At 39.1% G+C, this 22,066-nt stretch overlaps 1 protein-coding gene across 1 annotated transcript in view; it reads right to left on the reverse strand.

The window, feature by feature from the left end:
- LOC128743284 (protein ELYS) overlaps positions 1-22,066 on the reverse strand; it is a 65,740-nt gene that overhangs the window by 26,541 nt on the left and 17,133 nt on the right. Inside the window, exons 7-9 of the mRNA XM_053839829.1 lie at positions 18,219-18,330; positions 16,221-18,166; positions 1,198-3,236 (exon numbers count right to left, since the gene is read on the reverse strand). Of these exons, the coding sequence (XP_053695804.1) occupies positions 1,198-3,236; positions 16,221-18,166; positions 18,219-18,330 (4,097 nt within the window). The remainder of the gene's footprint in view (positions 1-1,197; positions 3,237-16,220; positions 18,167-18,218; positions 18,331-22,066) is intronic.

The raw sequence follows: 22,066 nt of genomic DNA on the forward strand, positions 1-22,066 counted from the left end.
CATACAAATAAAACAGAAATTTTTGCGTAACTCAAAAACTAATCGAACTCGAGAAATTTTAAACTTTTTCATAAAACATCAATCAATAACGAGACCACCAAAAATTATCAATAGTAACGTTAGATAATTCAGCGCGAGACGGCCACAGGCCGCGAGTGTTGAAGGCGACCTGCCATCGGATTCGCCGGCCACTGCGGGGTGCAGCCCCCGTAGAGATCACCTCTATCTAGGTTTATTTATTTTCCTAGATCTACTGACCTCTATTACTTTCCTTCAGTTGGGTCACCCCTGCGAAATGGTACTTTCTACGAAAAGATTTTCCGTGAAATGGTACATCCCGCGTAAGGTTTTTCGCGAAATGGTATTCTGCGAAATTCTATATTCCGCGTTATGGACAACCGAGAATTGGTGTTCCGCAAAATGGTAATGATGGCGAATATTTAAATGCTATCCGTTTTATTTTATCAGGCTAAGCAATGGAGGGAGTTGTTTTCTACTTTACTGTGAGGAAAATTTGTATATTAAAACACCCATGAACTCCCCAGAAACTTGCAAAACTCAAGATTGTGAGAAAGGTCATCCGAGATTCACGATTTATGTACAACACAGTTTAATTTGTCGGGTCAGCTAGTACTATATATTTATATAGTAGTGCCCTTTTTGCACAATGAGTGAGGAAATGGCAAGCCTGATTCTAACAGTTTTTCTCAGTTGGGATACTAGCTAGTTAGACCACTTCTAGACTAGAATGCGAGAATGCTGAATGCCATGCCTGCAGTGTAAATAACATGCTAGCACAATGACTTCCCTGCAGTACCATTATTTACCTATCGCACCGTTGCCCGGTCCTAGTGATTGTGACATTGCTTTCCGATCTGTTGCCTCAATAATAGTTTTCAACAAAAATACCTTCAATAAACAAAGGTAAAAATTTATTCTTGTATTCAGTACCCGTTCTCCGTTACCAAATACTCAAACTAGCTCAAAATCGGCAGCGAGATTAAGCGCGTCTAACCGCTCCACAAATCAATAAATAATGAAGCAAAAAATTTGACTCCGTGAAATAAATATAATATGTAGCGTTAAGTAATGTTTTGAAAAAAGAAAGCAAACTAGTTTTAAAGAACACTATACAAAAATTCTACCCCCGAATACATATTTCATATGTTCCACATACGCATACATAAAATAACTTACCAACTTCTTCAGAGATAGTTTCCAATGCCGGTTTTTTTGCGGGACTCTCGCTTTGATCGGTATCACAACTTTCTACATCGCTGTTATCTCGTTTAGACGAAGATAACCTAGTCGAATGCACTGCTTTCTTACGGGTTGTCCTGTCATGCTGGGATTTTGATCTAGACTGCTGACTTAATTTAGACCGTGTAGAACGTTTCGAGACATTGCTAAGAATCGATACCACAGATTCAGATTCACTTTCATTGCTTTCATGGGATATTGGATTGTCAATATCTTCAGGAATTGTGCACATTTTGTGAATAAGTAATGATTTTTCCATAATTGCCGACTGGTGTCGTGTTAAACGACGATTCGTGGAATATTCGACGAATGACTGCTCATCAACTTTACTAGATGTAGATGTAGATGGTTTCATCAGACATGCTTCAGCAGCATCTTTAGAGGTTGACGGTTGTAATGTTTGCTTACTAATTGCCGAATTTCTCTGGCTGCTGCGTCGACTGGCAGAACTAACGAATGACTTTTCCGATGTATCCTCATCTACTGATTTAATATCTACTTCTTCCATCGAAAGATTGACGTTTTCTGTTGATGGTGCTTCAATTTTACTTTCTGATATACACCGATTTTTTGTCAAAGGAGTACTGAATATTATTTCCTTTGCAAGAGATTTTGCTCTCATTGATCGCCTAGGTGTAAGAACCACGTTTTCTGGAGTTGTAATGTTTGTCATTGAGGCATGCTTCTTGTTGCGCTTAAAAGATGTACTCGGTGACGCGGTTTCTGCCGTTACCGAGGAAGCTCGAGTTCTTCGTTTAGTTGGCGTCGTTCCATATTCTATTTTCTCAATAGTAGACATTCTTCGTGTTCTAACATTACTTCTTGGGGTGGAAGTAGTTGCTTCAGCGATGTCTGTCGAAATTCTTCTAGATCTTCTCGGTGTTTTTATTATTTCACTAACATCATCGAATAACTTTGTATCCTGTTGTGAAATAGCATCAGAGCTAGCCTCTGAAGTGCTGCCTTTGTTTTCCTTACACTCAGTTCGTGATTTCACGCTAATATTACCTTTGGATGTTGAGTCGCGTCTACCGATATCAAAGATTCCAGAATTTTCTGCTTCTGATACTTGTTCATCAGTTGGTATTACGTCAATTATCTGGCCGGTGGATAGATTCAAAGCAGCAGCATCGTCGCTTTCGTCACTTTTGCTATTCTTGCGGTTGGCCTCATGAGCTTCATCTGGTTTCACGGAGAGATTCATGGCAGGGATTTCAACCTCATGTGCTTTTTTTGGTTGTCCCAAATATTTGTCATCTTTTTTAAGACTGAATGTTTCATCTCTAGACGTCGAAACGATAATGATTTCTGCATTCACTGAAGAGTCCGACCGATCATTCACAGACGCTGTCGAATTTCGAGTTCTGTTACCTGAGAGCTCTGGTGTGCTTGATCGCGCTTCTCTCTGCAAAGCTGCTTCCTGCTGAACAGTTAAGTCCTCTGCTTCAGGATGTCTGATAACCTCAGTGTTATCTTCGTCTTTATGAACTGCAATGTTTGCTGGTTCATCAGTGCTACCCATATTTGAATTTGTTGAAGTTGTAGTAGACACTTGAGCTTCATTTAATTCATCTGTATGAATCTCTTTGTTATCTTTCGAATTTAAGATAATATCTGGAACACGATCTGAATATAAGTCAGATATATTTATGTTTAAATCAATATTCGAGTCGACACGCCCCTTTTTCTCATATTCCATTATTTCTCCAGCTACTACATCAGTATTTTTGCTTGAGCTCTGTTCTATAGGCTTTGAATCATCTTTAAAATAATCATCATTAATACTATTTTCAACATCCTGTTCTTGATTTGCTTTAAGCATTTCTTCGTCATCGTCGCCATCATCAGCACTAGAGCTACTAGAAATGTTAATAACGTCAGCATGCACCGATGTTTCACTATTATCGTCGGTGACGTCGTTGCTCAATAGAATTCCAGCTGGTTCTTCGACATATTTTTCGTGGCTCGTTGATTTCCTGTAACGAAAAAAATAAGAAACAACTAATCAGCGTTGTTTTAAATGTTATAGTTAGCCAAATGATAAACGAAGTTAAAGAAACCATCCAGCGGCTAAAGAACAGCAAAGCAGCAAGAAAGGATGGCATTGGAGTGAAACTTATTAAAAAGGACCCACACAAGTTGACCAGCCATCAATTGATTGTCAAGATTTGGGATACAGAACGACTACCAGAGGAATAGAAATACGAGGTTATTTGATCTATTTACGAGAAGGACGATAAGCTGGGTTGTGAAAACTACCGAGCAATCACTATCCTAAATGCTGCCTACAAAGTGCTTTCCCAAGTCATCTCCCATCGACTGTCGCCAGTAGCCAATAGATTCGTAGGAAGTTAACAGGCCGGCTTCATGGAGGGTCGATCTACAACAGATCAAATCTTCACCCTGCGGCAGATCATCCAGAAGTGCCGCGAATTCCGAGTCCCCCCGCATCAACTGTTCATTGATTTCAAAGTCGAATATGATAGTGCAAATCGACCAGAGCTATGGAAAATTCTGAACGAAAACAGCTTTCCGGGTAAACTTAATATATTCATCGGACCCATTCGAATCCCGCCAGGGACTTTGACGAGGAGATGGTCTTTCTTGCCTGTTATTCAGCATTGCTCTTAAAGGTGTTAAAAGATGAGCGGCGATCGAAATGCGGGGCACGACATGTAATAAATTCAGTCTCCAAACAAATTATCTGCTTTCCCGACGACGTGGATGCTGTCCGCAGAACATTTGAGGCGGTGGAAGATCGGTACACCAGACTAACACGCGAAGATTAAGAGAAGATTGGGCTGAAGATAAATACGTCTAAAACGAAGTATATGCTGACGGGCGGGACAAACCACGGCAGGGCCCGCTTAGAATGTTCCATAGTAAACGACAGGGATGATTTCGACGAGTTCGAATACCTTGGTTCACTGGCAATAGCGGATAACAATACCAGTCGTGAGATTAAAAGTCATAAGTGCACATTGTGCAAAACGCTAATTAGACTGGTTGTTCTCTTCGGGCCAAAAACTCTAAATCTACCTTGGATAAACGTTACGCAGGGTCGCCTTATATACGAAAAAAATGCTACTTTAAGGAGGTAGTCAAGATAAAAGAATCAACTGCTACGAAATCAGGGGCCATCCATATACCACGTGGACAGCTTAGAGGGGGGTGGGGGGTACGTTAATGTACGCTTGTCCACGCAAGGGGGGGGGAGGGGGCATAGAAAATGTCCACGTGAACAAGCAACATTTTTTTGCAATAAATAGAAGTTTCATTTATGCCTGTTAAACTAATTAAATATATCCATATAAACCATTGTTCAGTATTTGTTAGTTCAAATGAAGTTTTATTTTCATTTTCGATACATATGGGTTAAGGGGACATAAACGACCAAAAATTTTGAAAAAATCAATTTTTGTTTTATTTCAGATTTTAATTCTTCTTTTTCTTTTTTCTCCGGCTGTGTTTTGTTTACAAAGTTCAAAAGTCATAAAAATCTTTGTCAAGCTACTACCAACAAAACAAAAAAAAGTTTGTTCCAATATGTTGTGTAGTTTCTGAGAAAAAGGTACATAAAGTTTGAAAATTATGGTTTTTCAGGAGCGGCGTTTTATTCCGCCTAAGTTGTTCCACGCCGCACTGGAATGCTTATGTGTATGATCTTTTTTCGGCCACTTCCCGTGGTCGGATCATTACAAATTTGGTATCAAAATAAGCGGAAAAAACTGCAGACTCAAAATCTAAAATAATAAAATTATGTTTTTTTTTTCAAAATTTTTAGTCGTTCATGTCCCCTTAACGTAGACATATGCATATTTCTTGTGAGAAGGACGAAGCCTGCGTTAGTAATCAAAGATGTTGATTGTCCAGCCCAAATGTTGCAGTAATGCAATTTATTACTATATTACAACTCTTTGCATCCTTTTTACCTTTGTTATACTATATAACAAAGGTTTAGAAATTGGTCGAAAAACGCGAAATAGAACCAAGGCCCGGAGGGCCAAGTGTCATATACCAATCGATAGGGTTCGACGAATTGAGCAATGTCTGTATGTGTGTGTGTGTGTGTGTGTGTGTGTGTGTGTGTGTGTGTGTGTGTGTATGTATGTGTGTGCAGCCCATTTTCTATCGCCTGTTTCTCGGAGATGGCTGAACCGATTCATCCGCTATTACTTTTGTTTGAAAGGTATTTATGCCTAGTATATCACCATTCAGTTGTTTCGTGGTACGACGTTTCGTTTTAAAGTTATAGGCAAAAATCAAAAACTGAAAACTACGTGACACGGTTTTTTCCGGAGCCACACAACCGATTTCAATGATCTTAGTACCAAATGAAAGCTCTTGCTATCGCTAAACTTTCTACCAAGTTTCATCGAAAACAAATATGCAGTTTAAAAGTTACGCTTAAAAAACCAGTTTTGGTAAGGTCCAAATGATCGCCTGTTTCTCAGAGATGGCCAAACCGATTTATGCGCTATTAGTTTCATTTGAAAGGTAATATAGCCGGATAGATCACTATTGAATTGTTTTTTGATTGGACGTTTAGTTGGAAAGTTATGAGCAACCGTATACACCACACCAAAATTAACTATAATTTATAATGATTTTAACCAAGTTAATTTGCCTAATTTCAATTATTTTAATGTCAAACGAGAGGTTTTGACACTAAGAATATATATGCAAAATTTCACAAGAATTGGTTTTTCCGGTCAAAAGATATTAACCCTCGAACACTCGCGCTAACTTTTGTAACACAGTTACTCGCGCGCACAATAGCCCAAAACCAAAGAAAACGTGCGCGCTAAATTTTTGACTACGAAAACTTGGTTTTAAGTTTACCAAACTTTGGAAGAGTTTTTTGAAATTGAATGCTCTATCGTCTGGTAGCATTTAAATTTTGACTAATCCCCCTAAAAGTAAAATAAAAAGAATATATTTCTTCAGTTTCAATATAACACATTGATGTGTTCTGCAAAGTTTTAGAGCATATTATTACAAGAAATTTTGCTGAAGACAGTAACCTTCTATCTCTTCAGCGAAGATAGAGAAATCTTATTTATTGTAAATGCACTTGTAAAATGAGTTTTTCTATTTCGGCTCTTTTTGTAATTGTTGTATGACTTTTTCATTTATTACAAAGTTGTACAAATAGTAAAAATACACAACTTCATTGAATGTAGTATACCTCTATGTCTGCTTGTTTAGGATCTGCAGAACTTTGATTATAAAAAACACCCTAATTTTGACTCCAAATTATTCGACTACCAACAGACGGCTACATTTTAAACATTTTACATTTGCTGATAGTTTTGCTGCATACAGACACCATTTTTCTATATGAAGAAACGAGATAAAATGTCAGTTGGGGCCAATTGCTGTACACCTCACATGCTGCTTGCTTCGGTTCTGTGATTTTCTGTCGGTTTATGCTGATCTGTTTTCCTAACAATTTAAAGTATTAATGCATCGAATAATTCTGACATTTGGCTCATAACAAGTTTATTCAAGAATATATGTTAGTTAAACAATGATTTGTAACTATATAACAATATGGCATTCAAAAACCTACACATGTTGTACAAAATACAGCAGCGTGAGTAACCGAGGGTTAATAAAAATTGATGAAATTTATTCAAGAAAACTTTATTGATGTGAACCAAATAGAATGGCTTTACAGGAAATTATGCATAGTTCAAAAACCTATAAATTAGACCTTTACTACGCAATGTATATGTTAAAGAATAATATTTCTTCTTACAACTTAATTTTACTTGCACTTACCCACATTAGTAACAACTTACTCAGCAATTTCATGAGAAAAGGAACTATCAAAATTTATAAGTGCTGCCAATAGATGAATTATTTTCCGAAGACGTGTCCATTTCTATCTCAAATAGCAAGTAAGACCGTATAACAAAGGTTCCTTTCACCACTAGATGGATTAAATCAGGTTTTTAATTACAGAATAACGCAAATTGAAAACAAAATTGAGCATAGAATTTCACATTAGAAAAAGAATGTGCACGTGGACAAACAAGGTAGGGGGGTGGGGGTTGAGTCGATGTCCATGCTTGTCCACGGAGGGGGAGGGGGGTGTTGAAAATTGGCATTTTTATGTCCACGTGGTATCTGAATGGCCCCTCACTATCTAGCGCTCCATAGGCATTACAAAAAGTTCAGCCGCCACTGTTTCTGCAAATATTGGTTCGATCTTTGACTCAATTTTGATTCATTTAACAGTACTGTCTCAGACTAATCTCAAGTTTTTAGTCTTGACCAGGGCTTCGACCGATCCTTTTTTTCTACCGCAGTCACACCAACGCGCATTCAAGTTCACACCGTCCGTTTAGAGGTGGAATACGAACGCTATGCATAAAACAACTGGCAGTTTGCTCAGTCAAACGCCGAATGCACGCAACAGAATGAACGCTTTTTGACATTTTCGTTTCGATCAAGTTACCTTTACCGTTTGGAGCAGCGAATGACTGCAAAACAGTCAAATGACTGGCAATCACCACGCTAACGAAAAGCAACCGCACAATCGTATGATTCAATACTACAAAAAAACAACCACTACATGTGCATGGAAGAAGTCGGTCGGACTCCATCCAATACAAACGAATATTTTGCTTGCGTCGGACCGACGTCCGGGTGACAAACTATTACTGTGAGCAGCCGATTTGGAGACAAAAAGAGAAACGAAAAAATACGTCACCGTATGCTTCCAGTCAGTTTGCAGTTTATATTCTCAAAACGCAAAGCAAAACGGGAGATTGACTGTTTGCTTTTGCTGAGATGCCGCATGAATTGTAAGACGGCAGCAGCGCAAGCGGCAGATTGACTGCATAAGAAAAACAGTCAAATGATCGTTCAAAAAGCGGAGTTTGAATGCGGAAAGTTCGCATTCACGGCAGTCACATTCAACTTGCGATCCCTTTTCGAGCCCTGGTCTTGACCTTGAAATGCGGTCATACATATATATTAATATTTTTTGAAACGATGGTTCTACAATTGATGAAGGGACGGTAGGGGAAAGAAATGAAAATTTTTTGGTGAAGGAGGGGAAGAACGAAAAGGAAGGGGAGGGGGGGGGGTATTGGTAGCTATGCTTGACAAGTAGTCATTTTGGCTCCTACCTTTTGTCCATTGCTGGAAGGTGCATGAGTCGAACCAAGCTGTAATCTGAGATTATAACCGGATTCGAACCCACAACACCCGCCAGGACATGCCCTACCAATACCCCCCCCCCTCCCCTTCCTTTCCGCTCTTCCCCTCCTTCACCAAAAAATTTTCATTTCTTTCCCTTATCGTCCCTTCATCAATTGTAGAACCATCGTTTCAAAAAATATTAGTACTGTTTCAGCTGTGTAAAATTTGACAAAGTTATACAGTCAGTCCACAACCATGGGCCACGCACAATTATAGGTCATTTCAACTTTAACTGCCGATTATCGCATAAATTTTATACTAATTGACTGACAAACTTGTCACTGATTGGTAGCACTAATAATTTGATCAATCACTTGGTGATATTCGAACGGAAACTAGCAGCTAAAGCTAAAATGACCCACACTTGTGTGCGACCCATGATTGTAGACTGACTGTATATGGGACATTTGTAGAACTAGTTATTATCTACAATTTTGCTGAAGCTAACGGACGAACGTCACGTGCAGTGCCCTGTAAGTCACAAGTGCCTGTACCGTTTCGTCGTCCCGGTTAGTAAAAACGAGTTAGATTAAATTTCTCAGTTCGGTGGTACGATTACAATAGATCGATGAAGAGGCACAATTTGTGTCTATAAATAATATACGTCGCTCGCTTAATAAGGGGGTTGTGCAGTCTCCTTTTCATCATCAAGTTCAGTCAAACTCTTTTTCTCCCTCCCTCTCTCTCTTTCTCTCTCTCTTAACTTACGTTTCTAACTCTCACTACACTACTTACAAAACATTCTTGATCAACCAGACGTAATGCAATATGGCAGAATTATAGATAAGTCACGCCTTCAGTTAGCATAGAATAAGCCACACTAACACAGTAGAGAATAAGTCAATGTATAAAATGAGGTTGGCAGAAATAAAGACAGTCTAAAGTCAGTCGAATTTGGTTCTTATTTTAGATTCGTTATTGATTTGTGATGTGATGTTTATTCAGTAATTCGAAAAGCCCCTGCCTTCATAAATAGTAAATTTGACAGCTGTTCGCACGGAAATTCTTCAGCGTCTTTGTTAACGAAAGGCTGTCTGACACAGAAGTATCGACAGCATTATACAGCGTTCCCAATCTCAGTCACTCTCTTAACAACCTAACTACTGAAAATGGTATGATCAGGCTGGCCGCTCTGAAGTTAAAAATTGATTAGGTTCTCGAGCAAGTCGAATCCAATAATCTTCGAATACCGACTATCAAACATAACCATATTGCCATATTTGCTTCAAGTGAACCGTCAAAAAGCTTCGTTGATTTTTTTCCTGATACTGCTCGCCTCTGCCGTCCGTGTATAGAATCATCACACAAAACACAACGATGACGAAGGATAGAAAATACTGCGGCGAATGCAAGCAATAAATCAACGATCTTGAGCCATTGCGCTGTGTTTTCTGCGAGGCCTTTTTACATATCAGCCAGAATTACTGCGGTGTAAATTCCCTTGGACTGAGAGAGGCTTTTGCCCAGGGAAAACTACTAATTTGTACTATATGTTGTAGAAATGAACTACACGGGCGCAGCATCCGTTCTTACATTTCCGACATTCAACCGGCACCGCTTTTGTCATCCGAATCGCCAATTTCAACCAGCCTCCAAGTGCAAGTACAGCAGCTTTCTAATGTTGTGGAAGCGCTGAGCAAAAAATCGATAACTTGTCCTGCTCGTAATCGCAACAGGTATGGCCTATACCTAACACACCCGTCGGGCCCAACCGAAGTCCGAAACGGCGCCGTATAGAATATCAAATAATTGTGAAAGCACCGTCTGATTGCGGCACTAACAATATTGATCTGAGTAGGCTTTCCGTTCCATTCAGTGTGCGCAATGTGACGGGAGACAACTAAAATTTTGGAATTTTTTTGAGGCCCCTATACTCAACAACAAACGAGCTCAGAGAGAAATGAAAGTATGTATGTGTTAGCTCTCTCTATTCTCTTTTTGTCAATATTTTTTGTTTTGTTTATGCTTGCCTTGCGTTACTTAAAATGACGTCGAAAAAAGAAGCATTTCAGGAGCGCGTTGTACACTTCTACGAACTGCAACAGGAATCTCGGCAAAAAGTATACGGTACAACATTTTTTTTCCATGTGTGGACTCATTACTGCGACCAGACAACACAACACTTAACACTTACAACATTTAACAAGCAAATATGTTGCGGCTTCGACTGTTTACCATATCCTAAGATGCCAAACAACTATTCGCAAGCAAGGTAGTGGAAGACCAGCAAAAATTATGGACGCAGAAGGACATCGTTTTCTTTCTTGTTTCTTCAACAACAAGCCCTCTGGTTTGGCTATCAATTAAGATGCACCAGACGAATATTTGAAGAAAATTTTGATCCCGTTTCTACAAAAATATGCAGATGGACAATACGTGTTTTGGCCGGATAGAGCATCTTCGCATTAAGCCAGAAAAATATATTCGTTCCTGAATACCCATTCGATCCTATTTGTACCTAAAAATCACGACCCGAAGAACTCAGTGCGCCCAATCGATGATTTCTTCAGGATTTTTAGTTCCTTGGTTTACAAAAATAACTGGAGAGCCACGAATCGCAAACAGTTAATTGGTAGAATTAGGAAATGCATTCGCAAAGTTGACATGGCGGCCGTACAACGCTCCTGTTCGGACATCAAACGGAAGCTTCGCCGAACAGCCGATTACGGACCGTTTTCAAATGTACACTTTTATTTTTTCAACAATGGATAATGTATCTTTAATTTCGGTAAATCAGCTATTCTTTATGTATTTTTGTCTATTTTAGTTGTCACCCGTTATACCTAGATTGAATCCTCTCATCACGGATGACGACGTGCAAAAAAGTGTAGCTTGCTGTCTGAGTGCTCCTGCACCGGTCGAAGCAATTCGCCTAGTGGCAAAAGGCAAAGATGTCTCGTTCGTATCGTATAAAATTGGCCTCGATCCCGATATGAAAACCAAAGCACTAGATCCATCATCATGGCCTTCAGGATTACTATTTCGTGAGTTCGTGCATCAGCCAAAAAACTGGGATCGACGTACCGTGCACCGCACACCGGAAGCGGTATAAATAATCTAAACCCACTGCGTTCTATAGTGGAAGGAAGGACCCTATGGGTTTCCACCAGAGGCGAGTACATTGACGGTAATTTTATTTCTCATACACCTAATGATCACATGTTGTAGCGTCATGACAATATGAATGAGCGGCTCTGGAGCTATTATCAGAATACACGTGAATTACGGACGAAAATTGACATCTTTTTGACAACACGTGACTGTAATTTCGACATCATCATCCTGACGAAGACTGGACTAGACGACTGCATTAACTCGTTGCAACTGTTTGATGATTCTTTCAACGTGTACCGGGCTGATCGCAACCAACTAAACAGTAATAAGAGATGCTTCGGTGGGGTTGTAATAGCATTGTCAAATGAACATCACAGCTCAATCGTCGAGATGGTGTCTGGTCGCTGCTTGAAGCAAGTGTGACGTGTTTGCGCTACCGTCCGGGGAAAGAAATTTTTAATTTGCGGCATGTACGTTCCGCCGGATCGCAGCAATGAGCTCTAGACAATAGAGGCACATATCTAATAGGTTTCTGAACTGTGTCGAAAATGTTCAGCCGATGAGTTTTGGTATGTGGCGATTATGACCAGCCGCGCATCTGTTGGACTGATGAGCCAGATGGAGTTCAACTTGCCCGTAATTCATATCTCACGAACACCAGCGCAGCGCTCATTGACGATATGGATTATTTAAACCTTCGTCAAGCAAATTTGCACCGCACTCATCTCGGTCGTGTGCTCGACCTAGTCTATTGTTCTTTGGAACAGCAGTTGGATACTCATGTTTGCGTCGCCCCTCTATTGCCCATCGATCTACATCACCCGCCTCTAGTAATGTCAATGAAAGCAGCCCAAATGAAGTGTTCTTCGATGGTCAGTACAACAGGAAAATCTACTGTTTAACAAAACAAAATTTCAAACGAACGAGCGATGCATATCGACGGCTGAACGCTACACTGTATAAATCCTACGTCATGCGGGTTCAAATTGATCTCCGCACCAAAGGGTTTTAGAACTTTGCTAAATCAAAGCGGAAACATTCTGCCATTTCTTCTAATGTTTATCTCGACGAAACCGAAGTTAAAACTATTTGTTATTTGCGAAATTTTTACATCTACCTGTATTTCCTACATGGAACAAAAAGTGCAAATTGACGTAATCTACACTGATATAAAAGCAGCGTTCGATCGTATTGACCGTAAAATACTACCGCAGAAAATCTCGCGACTTGGCGCATCTCGGAATTTCACAGAATGGCTCAGCTCTTATTTATGCGGCAGAGTTCTGCGTATACGGCTTAACTCCTGTTTCTCTTCCCGGTTTACGATTTTGTCGGCAGCAACATGGGACCTCTACTGTTTGTGCTGTTTTCCAACGATATCGCCCCGCTGCTTGGAGTTGGATGCAAGCTAATGTACGCTGACGATTTGAAATTGTATTCATTAGTTCGTACTATAGATGATTGTATGCGGCTTCAGAGGCTTTTGGATATGTTCGCTGACTGGTGCAGGAAAAACTAGCTGGTTATCAGCAGCCGGAACTACCAAATAATGACTTTCCATTGCATCGCTAGTTCAATCTTCTTCAACTACCAAATAAATGAACAGCTAATTTCGCGAGTCGACCAAGTCAATGACCCCGGAGTACTGCTTGATGCCAAGCTGACGTTCAATTTACATCGCACCACTGCAATATCGAAGGCTTCCTGACAGCTTGGTTTCATCGCTAAGATTGCTCGTGATTTCAGTGAACCTCACTGTCTGAAGGCATTATACTGTTCTCTAGTACGTCCACTGATCGGAAATGCGTGCATAGTTTGGTGTCCTTATCAGATGGCATGGAATCTGCGTATGGAACGCTTTGTCCGATGCGCTACGAGACTTACTTTGATATGATCCAGCAAATCTACCATCATATCCAGAACGTTGTCGTCTTCTGGGTCTTCAAATACTCGAGCGGCGTAGGAAGGTTCAGCAAGCTGTATGTGTAGCAAAGATCCTAAATGGCGAGATCGATTCACCGACAATTCTATCTGCTTTGAGCTTCCGGGCGTCGCAACGCTCCCTCCGATCAACCGGACTACTGCAGCCGAGTTTTAATCGAACAGCTTTTGGATGCAACGAACCAATAACTGCCTGCATTAGAACTTTCTCTGCAGTTGAAACCCTTTTTGAGTTCGGCGAACCTTCACATAAGTTTGCACAGAAAATATCAAATAGTAGTTTTTTATAAGCATGACTATGACTATAATATTCAATAAGACAACTGTGTCAGTTTAATTTCACAATCAAATAAACAAATAACGTAAGCATTAAAAAATGGACTTTTTCGGATGGTGCTGGAAAAAAAACTAAAACAGCTAATTGAGTTTGATAAATTTCCCTTGCGAAGTAATTATATTCGCTTACTTGCAAAAAAAATCTACAGCTCTATCAGTCGAACTCTAACCGTGATGGCGAAAACAGTAAAGCTACTTCGTTCAGCAGTGTGCGCGTTCAAAGAACGGTACACCGTCAAAAACGGACATTGTGCGGCACTTTGTGGACGCCGGATACGCCCGTTCCGACATCTACGACATTTTGGCATTATTGGACAAAAATCAGAGCATTGAAAGAAAGCCCGGTTCCGGACGGCCGACAACCCTGAGCGACAACAAGCTTCAAAGAATGCTAAAGAGGAAGGACCGAGGGAGAAGTGGCAACCTCACTGCGTGCGTTTGGCCGGGAGGCCGGTTCAACTGGCCAAACAGTGAAAAAGTACCTGGCGAACATAGACATACATGTCAGGAAGAGGAAGTCCCGTCTACTGGACGATTTTCCCGGCGAATCGCGATGTGGCGGTGGTGATGGACGACGACACCTATCTCATCCTGGATGCCAACGACTGGCAGGGCATATTTTACTTCCCCCACGAACAACAAAGTAACAAAGTAAGCTCCGAGGTTAAGTTCATTTCACACACCAAACTCCCCGAGAAGGTGCTGACAATCAGCGAGAAGGGGATGTCAAAACCGCTTTTCTTTCGCTTCGGACTGACCGTGAACGGGGAAATTTATAATACGAAGTGCCTGCCGGAAGGTGCGTCGTTCATCAAGAAATACCAGAAGGGCGAAGACGCGGTGTTCTGGCCGGATCTGGCGTCGGCTTACTACACGAAGCGATCGTTGGAGGAGATAGAGCGGCTGAATATCGAAGTCGGCGTACCCGCCCAACGTCCCCCAGCTGCGTCCCATCGAGAATTTTTGGGCAAACCTGAAGCGTTATATGCACTCCAACAATTTTGTCGCGGAAACTGAGGAGGAATTGATAAATAAAACGAGGAAAGAACTCAAAAACATGCTTACACGCATATTTTGTCCGCCATGGCGAATGTTCCGATTAACTGCCAAAAGGCCGCTCGCAAGGACGCAGAGTTTTTTGCAAGTAAGCTAATATTATTACCTTCCATGGAAAATTTACCAAACTCAATAAGCTGTCTTAGTATTTTTTTATCACCATCCGAAAAAAGTCATTTTTTTAATGCATACGTTACCTCTACAACGTCTAGATTGCGTCAAAGATCTCGACTCCAAACTGATCTTCAAACAACACGTTTCTTTCGTTGTCGACAAGGCCTGCAGGAATTTGGGATTTATCCTGCGTATGGCCAAAAACTTCAATGATATATACTGCTTGAAATTTTGCTCTACTGTGCGCTAGTTCGTTTCGATCTCGAATATTGCGTACCCGTATGGAGCCCGTATTATCAAAACGGCGTCACCTGAATCGAGATGGTATAACGCAGGTTCATTCACTTTGCGCTCCGACAGTTACCATGGAACGACCCGATTAAACTATCAAGCTACGAACAGCGTTGCTGACTAATCAACGTGGACTCTCTGCAAACACGTTGGGACGTAATCGAAGCTGTCTTTATATCAGATGTTTTGACGTCCCGGATTGACTGCCTTTAGAACTTAGTGGAACTGGAGACCAGCTGCTATGGACCGAATCAATTGGAGGAATTATGTTACGCAGGCTTTGTCATAAGACGTAAAACCAACTAAGTAAATACAATTTACATTTACTTGACTTACTTCAATCAATAATAACTTACTTGTACTTACTCAGCAAATTCATGAGAAACGATGTATCCAATTTTAAAAGTGCTTAGATGTTGTTCAAATTTTGTAAACTTAATCATTTTCAAAACTTTTTGACCCGTATTTTTTCATTTGGCGTTTGGGGTACCCCATTCCTAGTTAGGATGGTCATTATAAATTTTTATTCCTAACATTTGAACCGATTTTCATGATGTTGATACCAAATGACGACCAACATTTCAATAGCGCCCAAGTTTAGCGTGTAAACAAACCGAGTAATGGTTCTTTTTTGTATGCTGGCTCAGCAAAAAAGAACGCTCACTGGTTTTTTGACATATTAGCCCTGTTGAAAAGTTGGTCGGCAAATGAAAGGTATTGTTATTCTTTAAATTTATTATTTGTTAGTAGAAGTGATATTAACCAAGTAACAGTTCAATTATGTTGCAACGAGGTGTTGATATCAAACTCAAATAACAAGTAAGGTGGTATAACAAAAGTTTCTTTCATCACTAGGTATATAGAATCGGGTTTCTATATAGTGCTCGGGTTGGAACTAACCCAGGTTAAAAAAGCAAAGACAATAGATAGGGTTACCATATATTTAGCATACTCACCTGGAGCGTGTTTGTAGTTCTAACTCCGTCGTATCAGTGACTGTATCATTATCATCAATTACTGTCGGCGCTTCATGTAAATCGACTTCAGCTCTATTTGATGGTAAGGAAACATTACCCTCTATGACCTCTATGTGACAGTTTTCTTCAAAATGTTCCGCAGAATAATAATCATTTGCTATTCCAGGAACACCCGCGTCACCGGAAACGCTACCAAACTGTCTATCTGTTTCTTGGAATGAAGATTCCTTAACCAATACAGAAGCTTCGGTTGATTTGTTTGATTCCAGTAAAAATTGCCCAAGAGGAAGTGTGCCACTTTCTGGGTTATTATCCGAAACGGACAAACTGACGGCTGATTTATTCAATATTGATTCTTCTGTGTTCACATTATTATCATTGATAATTTCATTTTCTTGTTGCTTACTTGCCGAATCATCCTCAACATCTTCTATAATTATGGCTATGTTATTTTCTTCCGGAGTGTTCGAGCGCGAGTGAGTATGAATTGACTGTCGTGCTTTTGGACAACCAAACAAAATATCTTTGATATTCAAATCTGGTGTGTCATCTTCTATCGACACAATGGATCCCTCAGGAGAAAAGAAAACATCATTTGATATTATAGAGTCATCTTGAGTAGGAGTTTTGAATGATCCTACAAAATCCTGCGTATTTTGTCTACTTTGAGGTGACTCTGGTATATCAAAACGCAGAATTTTCTCCTCTGCCTCATTTGCATGCGATGAGGGTGCAACACTAACTGATGCAAGGGATGCACTTTTCTGGTTTAGAAAACTTTGTACAGAGGCTGTAGATTTTAATATACCATGGGGAGTATATGAGCTGACGCTTTCCGGAGAGGGGGGATTGCTGGAAAACATTTTTTTTACCACTGGAGTTGACAATTGTGTTGATGGTGACCGACTGTAAGACTTTTCCGTTGTATTTCCTCTAGAATGCCTAGAGCTGAAATTGAAACTAGCCTTCACAGGTCGAAAGTCAGTTAATACAGTTCTAGGAAAAATTAAAGATGCTGAATACGACTTATCCGTTTCGACCTTCCTTCGCTTCGCAGGTTTCTCAAAGTCTAACAATACCTCACCAACAGGTTGTACTGACGAACCTGGCAGATTATCTTCACCATGTTTTCTTTTCATTGCTTTTGCCTCTAGATTAACAGGATAACACACATTACTACTCTTAGTTTGCGTACGAAGTTGGAAAATTCCCAAACCAGGTTTTTCTAAAAATGGAAGAGCATGGTCCAATGGCTCTGCAGCTTCTCTAATAGCAACAATAGATTTGTGGTAGATACGTCCACGATCTGCTCTGCCTCTAATTAAACGCGAGCTCAACGGTTCAGCAAAAACGGTTTTTGAAGGTTTTAAATGCTTTTGTTCCGCGTACGCTAAATAGGATAAATGCTGCGTAGTGGGTTCTAAAGCCGAATGATACAAAGCCAGTGTTTCCTTGGGTGCTTCCAAATTGTATTCGTTGGTGCGTTTTTTCCCTAGCTTATCAATCATATACACTGCGTCAACGAAATCTAGCTTTTGAAGCAAGTGGATAAAATGAACATTTTCGCTCATTGGCTGATTCGTTCTAGATAAATATTCCCTTAAAATGCGCGATTCTTCTTCCGAAAGAGCTAAGTCTAGCAGAACTTCATACTTCGCCGATTTCAATGTACCTTCAAAGAAAGTGCAAAGCAAATTTGTATCATGTTTGGAGCGTTGTAGTTTAAACGCTTCGGAAATAAGGTTGTTTTCCAACAATGTTTTAAGCTCGAGAAATGGTGATATCGGCGTGCCAGGTGCGCGTAATGCACGCAGTGCCAGATGGGGAGCATCATGCCGGAGTAAAGCAGTAATAAGGAATTCCCGTTGCCATTGAGGAAAACGCTCGGTTTGCGCCATAGGGGACAACAATTCCTCGATAGCAGCCTAAAAAGTAGTAGTTTATTCACATGTCTCAGTAAAACTTATATATACCTACATTGATATTTCCGTGATCCAAAAGCCAAAACGCTTGTGTTCGTTTGATGATTGCCGAGTTTAATTTGAAGACAGAAGGAAATTTTATTAAATTTTGAACAATACCGCTGTACCTGAAAAATGGATGAGGAGTTAAAACAATTATTATAAGTTGTTTGTATTATTTGTTGCATAAAATTTTTCCGAAGCTGACTTTCTCTAATTGTTATTATTAATTACTAACTGCTCGAGATACGAGATCTTGACAAGGACCTACTGGCAGCTGCAAAGTAGAGATGGTCGGGTTCCGGGTTTTCAGACCCATAACGCGAAAAAAACCCGAACCCGGGTCGGCGTCGGGCTTAACAGTTTCAACAAGTGTCGGGTTCGGGTTTGGCCAGGAAAAAATATTCGGGTTCGGGCTTAGTGGAAAAATTAAACCCTGTTTTGGGTCGGGTTTGGGTTTGAGTAATGAGAAACGGGATCATCACCACATTCAATATGTGTAAAAGTATTATTTTTTTACCTTTGTTATACTATAACAAAGGTTTAAAAATTGGTCGAAAAACACGAAATTGATCCGAGGCCCGGAGGGCCAAGTCACATATACCAATCGATAGGGTTCGACGATTTGAGCAATGTCTGTGTGTGTGTGTGTGTGTGTGTATGTATGTAATGATTTTTTCTATCGCCTGTTTCTCAGAGACGGCTGAACCGAATCGTTCGCTATTACTTTTGTTTGAAAGGTGTTATTGTCTAGTAGATCACTATTGAGTTGTTTCGTGATACGACGTTTCGTTTAAAAGTTATAAGCAAAAATGTGAAAAATACGTGACACGGGTTTCTCCGGAACTACATGACCGATTTCAACGATCTTAGTATCAAATGAAAACTCTTATTAAAGCTAAATTTTACAGGAATTTTTATTTGAAAACAAACAAGTAGTTTAAAAGTTATGCTTAAAAAACCTGTTTTGACAAGGTAATAATTATCGCCTGTTTCTTAGAAATGGCCAAACCGATTTATGCGCTATTAGTCTCATTTGAAAGATAACATATCCTAATAGATCACTATTGAATGATTTTTTGATTGGACGTTTAATTTGAAAGTTATGAGTAACCGTATACACCACACCAAAATTAACAATAATTTATAATGATTTTAACCAAGATAATTTACATTATTTCAATTATTTTAATATCAAACGAGAGGTTTTCACACTACGAATATATATGCAAAATTTCATAAGAATTGGTTCTACCGATCAAAAGATATTAACCCTCGAACACTCGCGCCAACTTTTGTAACACAGTTACTCGCGCGCAAAATAGCCCCAAACCGACGAAAACGTGTGCACTAGAGTTTTGAGTAGGAAAACTTGGTTTTAGGTTTATCGAACCTTTGGAAGAGTTTCTAGAAATTGAAAGCTCTATCGTCTGGTGGGATTTAAATTTTGATTAATCCCCCTAAAAGTGAAATAAAAATTTTTTTTTCAGTGTCAATATAACACATTGATGTGTTTTGCAAAGTTATAGAGCATATTATGACAAAAAATTTTGCTAAAGACCGTAACCTTCTATCTCTGCAGTGAAGATAGAAAAACCTTATTTATTGTATATGAATTTGTAAAATCAGTTTTTTTTATTTTTGCACTTTTTGTAATTGTTGCAGGACTATTTCATGTACTACAAAATTGTACAAATGGTAAAAATACACAACTTTGCTGAAAATAGTATACCTGTATGTTTGCTTGTTTAGGAACTGTAGAACTTTGATTATAAAGAATACCCTAATTTTGACTCTGAAGTACTCGACCAGCAGACGGATACATTTTAAACATTTCACATTGGCTGATAGTTTTGCTGCATTCTTCTTCCCAACAATTTAAATTATTAAAGCATTAAATAATTATGACATTTTGCTCACAATAAGTTAGTTGAAGAATATACATTAGTTAAACAACGATTTGTAACTATTTCCTATTTTGTTCAAATTTTATAAACTTTTTCAATTTTCAAAAATTTTATGTAAACCAACGCACTATGTAATGATAACCAATAGATGAATTATGTTCCGAAGACGTGTCGAGTTCTATCTCAAATAGTAAATAAGATCGTATAACAAAGGTTCCTTTCACCACTAGGTGGATTAAATCGGGTTTTATACTATAACAAAGGTTTAAAAATTGGTCGAAAAACATGAAATTGATCCGAGGCCCGGAGGGCCAAGTCACATATACCAATCGATAGGGTTCGACGATTTGAGCAATGTCTGTGTGTGTGTGTGTGTGTGTGTGTGTGTGTGTGTGTGTGTGTGTGTGTGTGTGTGTGTGTGTGTGTGTGTGTGTGTGTGTGTGTGTGTGTGTGTGTGTGTGTGTGTGTGTGTGTGTGTGTGTGTGTGTGTGTGTGTGTGTGTGTGTGTGTGTGTGTGTGTGTGTGTGTGTGTGTGTGTGTGTGTGTGTGTGTGTGTGTGTGTGTGTGTGTGTGTGTGTGTGTGTGTGTGTGTGTGTGTGTGTATGTAATGATTTTTTCTATCGCCTGTTTCTCAGAGATGGCTGAACCGAATGGTTCGCTATTACTTTTGTTTGAAAGGTGTTATTGTCTAGTAGATCACTATTGAGTTGCTTCGTGATACGACGTTTCGTTTAAAAGTTATAAGCAAAAATGTGAAAAATACGTGACACGGGTTTCTTCGAAACTACATGACCGATTTCAACGATCTTAGTATCGAATGAAAGCCCTTATTAAAGGTAAATTGTTCAGGAATTTTTAATTGAAAACAAATAAGTAGTTTAAAAGTTAGCCTTAAAAAACCTGTTTTGACAAGGTAATAATTATCGCCTGTTTCTTAGAGATGGCCAAACCGATTTATGCGCTATTAGTCTCATTCGAAAGATAATATATCCTAATAGATCACTATTGAATGGTTTTTTGATTGGACGTTTAATTTGAAAGTTATGAGCAGCCGTATACACCACACCAAAATTAACAATAATTTATAATGATTTTAACCAAGATAATTTACCTAATTTCAATTATTTTAATATCAAACGAGAGATTTTGACACTACGAATATATATGCAAAATTTCATAAGAATTGGTTTTACCGGTTAAAATATATTAACCGTCGAACACTCGCGCCAACTTTTGTAACACAGTTACTCGCGCGCACAATAGCCCCAAACCAAAGAAAACGTGTGCACTAGAGTTTTGACTGGGAAAACTTGGTTTTAGGTTTATCGAACCTTTGGAAGAGTTTCTTGAAATTGAAAGCTCTATCGTCTGGAGGAATTTAAATTTTTATTAATCCCCCTAAAAGTAAAATAAAAAAAATATTTTTCTTCAGTGTCAATATAACACATTGATGTGTTCTGCAAAGTTATAGAGCATATTATTACAAGAAATTTTGCTAAAGACAGTAACCTTCTATCTCTGCAGCGAAGATAGAAAAATCTTATTTATTGTATATGAATTTGTAAAATCAGTTTTTCTATTTTTGCTCTTTTTGTAATTGTTGTATGACTTTTTCATGTACCACAAAATTGTACAAATAGTAAAAATACACAACTTTGCTGAAAACAGTATACCTGTATGTTTGCTTGTTTAGGAACTGTAGAACTTTGATTATAAAGAATACCCTAATTTTGACTCCGAATTACTCGACTACCAGCAGACGGATACATTTTAAACATTTTACAATTGCTGATAGTTTTTCTGCATAACTTTTCCCAACATTTTAAATTATTAATGCATTGAATAATTATGATATTTTGCTCACAATAAGTTTGTTGAAGAATATACGTTAGTTAAACAACGATTTGTAACTTTATAACAATATGGCGTTGAAAAACCTACACGTGTTGTATAAAAT

The sequence above is a fragment of the Sabethes cyaneus genome, chromosome 3, assembly GCF_943734655.1.
Source record: "Sabethes cyaneus chromosome 3, idSabCyanKW18_F2, whole genome shotgun sequence".
NCBI lineage: Eukaryota > Metazoa > Arthropoda > Insecta > Diptera > Culicidae > Sabethes > Sabethes cyaneus.